At 50.3% G+C, this 3,037-nt stretch overlaps 1 protein-coding gene across 1 annotated transcript; it reads right to left on the bottom strand.

Annotated features, from left to right (window-relative positions):
* Positions 1–1,010: 1,010 nt before the first annotated feature.
* On the bottom strand, positions 1,011–2,049 carry LOC145793680 (uncharacterized). The gene is made up of 3 exons (XM_082876544.1): positions 1,645–2,049; positions 1,465–1,563; positions 1,011–1,256 (listed from the first exon to the last, which is right to left on the bottom strand). The coding sequence occupies exons 1-3, from the start codon at positions 2,047–2,049 to the stop codon at positions 1,011–1,013; spliced, it is 750 nt and encodes a 249-aa protein (XP_082732670.1).
* Between the last annotated feature and the right edge of the window lie 988 nt (positions 2,050–3,037).

The raw sequence follows: 3,037 nt of genomic DNA, 5'->3' as shown, positions 1-3,037 counted from the left end.
AAAACTAAGATGAATTGAATCAAAACACAGAGCTAAGGCTTTTAAAGAGGAAAAGACACTATTCAGGGGGACAAGTGTCAAAAACTGGGCGGTTGCTGAGTTAAGTGGCCGGCCGGCCATCTTTTCTGGCAGGCCGGCCATTTCTTGTTTCAAAACTGGCCGGTGACCCCCTAAATCTGGCCGGCCGGCTCCCAAAAGTGGCCGGCCATGCTCCAGTGTGTGTCTTCTGTTTTACCCTCCGAGGGAAAGTTTCAAGCATTTCCATGCAACGGATGTGTCGAAGGCCTCTATTTCCCTCTGTTTTGGATGCGTTCCGTTGCCCAGATTGTTCGAAGTACACTTCGTTTTGTTAAGTTTTGTTTATCGAGTTGTTGTTTTGTTTATCGAGTCGTCGTTTTGCTTATCGAGTTGTTTGTCGAGCTGTCGTGTTTCGTGTTTTTGAGTTGTTACTTTTTGTTTAAGCTTTTTGTTTGAGTCTTGTTTATCGAGTTGTCAACGTTATTGTATTTTGTTTATCGAGTTGTAAACTTGCTAAGGTTTTGTTATATCTTAGGAAGTTAAGTTGTTGCGTTGGTTCACTACCTGACTGGGCAAAATGCACAATACACATTTCCATTCGATCTCATTATGATACAGAATGATGCGATATGATGCTAAATGTTTAAAATATAGTACTTTTTTCAAAAGCTGTTTCATCCCATCATGCCTCGTTTGTTACAACATTTTACAGACTAAGGCACAAGTTTTACAAAAATAAAACTGCCCGATAATATACAAATGTGCTACAACTACTAGCAAAAAGATAAATAAAACAGGAAACAACTGCATCTGTGCTCTCAAGAGCAGGAGTAAGAGGCCCTCCTCGACCTCTTCTGCAGAATAGACTCTCCGCTGCCATCGCCATCATCATCATCTGAATCGGAGCCGTTATCCTCGAGATCCCCCTCGGCCTCGCCTCCACTCCCGGAACCAAGGCCGGAGCCGTCTTCTCCATCAGCAGATGTCTCCGACTAACGGTCTGCAACCTCCTCCTCCTCATCCTCACCAGGCTCCTCCTCCACAATATACGCTCTGCGTCTGCGAGACGACCCCTCCCCTCGAAAAGGCCTGGATGGCCTAGCTCCTCGGAAAGGCCTGGATGGCCCAGCCCCGTGAAAAGGCCTGGATGGCCCAGCTCCGTGAAAAGGCCCAGATGGCCCAGCTCCCCGAGAAGGCCTAGGTGGCCCGGCCTGCGGCTGAGCATATACCGGAGGCATCTGAGAACAAAGAGTTCAAATTAAATACATCAGTCCAAATATGTACATCAGATGCAGATACAAGCAGAAACTACGTGAAGTGGGTGCATGTAAACACAGTGTACAAGTGGGGTGTGTGTCAGATGTGCTCTACACAAGTAGCCTATCAATGCAGTAGAAATCAGCATGTCATCAGAAGTATGATAAATGCCAGAAAACTAAAGGGTACCTGGAAGCCCATGATAGACAACTGTGCCTCCCTCCGCAGGACCATCCCCTCAAGTGAGGCTACCATCTCGAGCACCTGATCCATATACTCAACAGGGGGCTGCAGATGCAAAGGCAAGGGTGTCAGTAAAGGAATGAACATCCAAGTATCTGAGTAATGAATCAAAGTTGTAAAACATACCGGTGGCGAGTCGGGGTCTTTGACATATCGATGACCGGGCATCGGAGGCTCTATCGGGATCGGAATCGGAGAGATAGTCCTATACTGCCACCCCATCAGCTCAGTCGGCATGTCCGGCCACCCAGGATGAGGAAAAGTCGGAGGAATCAGGAGAACCGATCCACCCCCACCTCTAGATGTACCAGCCCTGCTGGTGGAAGGGGCGTCTGCAGCCCGAGCCCGGGCCTGGCTCGAAGATGGCATACCAGCAGGCCTCATCATCGGAGTACGAACTCCCGTCAATGGAGGCATCAGGTATGTGTGACGGTAAGTGGCGTAATCCCCCTCCTCAAGATATAGCAAAGCATCAGTACCCAACATGGCATTAACAACATCCCGGGAAATGAGTACATTAGCAATCCGCATATCGACAGGGGGTGCTGAGGGAGGGTCCTGAGAAGTGTACCCCCAAACTTGACGCAAGAAACGCTCCCCCAAAAAGAAGGCCCTACCAACCGGCCCTTCGAACAGGAGCCTGTACCGGGAGGCACCCCACCCTCCGACAAACTGGAATCGGAGACCCTCACCTAAGGGCGCCCAGGGCTGCCATGTAATCTGCAGATAACAGGTGCATAAACCAAGCAGAAATCGAAGATGTACAGGACAAATCAAAGATGAAAAGAACTGAGAGTTCTGAAGTACCTCCGATGAGCGCACCGTGTCAAAATACTGTCGCAGGTAAAGGAGAGACTCCCGAGGTCTTGGCTGGTGCTGGCCCTCAAACAAAAGTGAGTACGGGGTCACGAGAGCTCCCGCTACCATCAGCTCCGGGGCTAATGTCGGGAAATATACATAGACCCACAACTGTAGAAAACAAAGCAGAATATGGAATGCTGAGGGCAAAATGCACGATACAGAGTATAAAGTGCGCCGTGTGTGCGATGTGCAGGTAATGAGGGGCAGAAATGTAAATCAAAAGGGCAGAAAGTACCTCTCAGGCTCTCCAATAGCCGCCAAGTAAGTCCCCCCGTCCGCGTGAGGTCGCGCTCATGTAACAATAAAGGGTGGCCAAGCCGGCACCACCCTAGTCATACCGCCTGACCTGTGACAGGTCCACCAAGGCACTCAACAGATAAAGCCCAACGGTGTTCCCTCTATCAGCAAACAGAGTGGTCCCAAAGAGGAACATCAGGAAGCCGCGGGCATACTGTGCCGCCTCATCAGGAGTCCCGGGCTCCATCTCCACCCGCCGAAAATGGGAAGAGAACCAGGTATATCGGACTCTCCCCGAAGCTCTATCAACAGGCGGGCAAGCCCCCAGCAGATATATCCAAGCGGCCTCCCACTTGCCCATGTCCTCATCATATGGGATCGCCCAGCCTCCCACATCAAGGCCGGTCAATACAGCGAAGTC

The sequence above is a fragment of the Camellia sinensis genome, chromosome 6 (genome assembly GCF_055761805.1).
Source record: "Camellia sinensis isolate YWXY chromosome 6, ASM5576180v1, whole genome shotgun sequence".
NCBI lineage: Eukaryota > Viridiplantae > Streptophyta > Magnoliopsida > Ericales > Theaceae > Camellia > Camellia sinensis.
The sequence above is the reverse complement of the archived record's forward strand: the minus strand, read 5'-3'. Positions and strand labels throughout refer to the sequence as shown.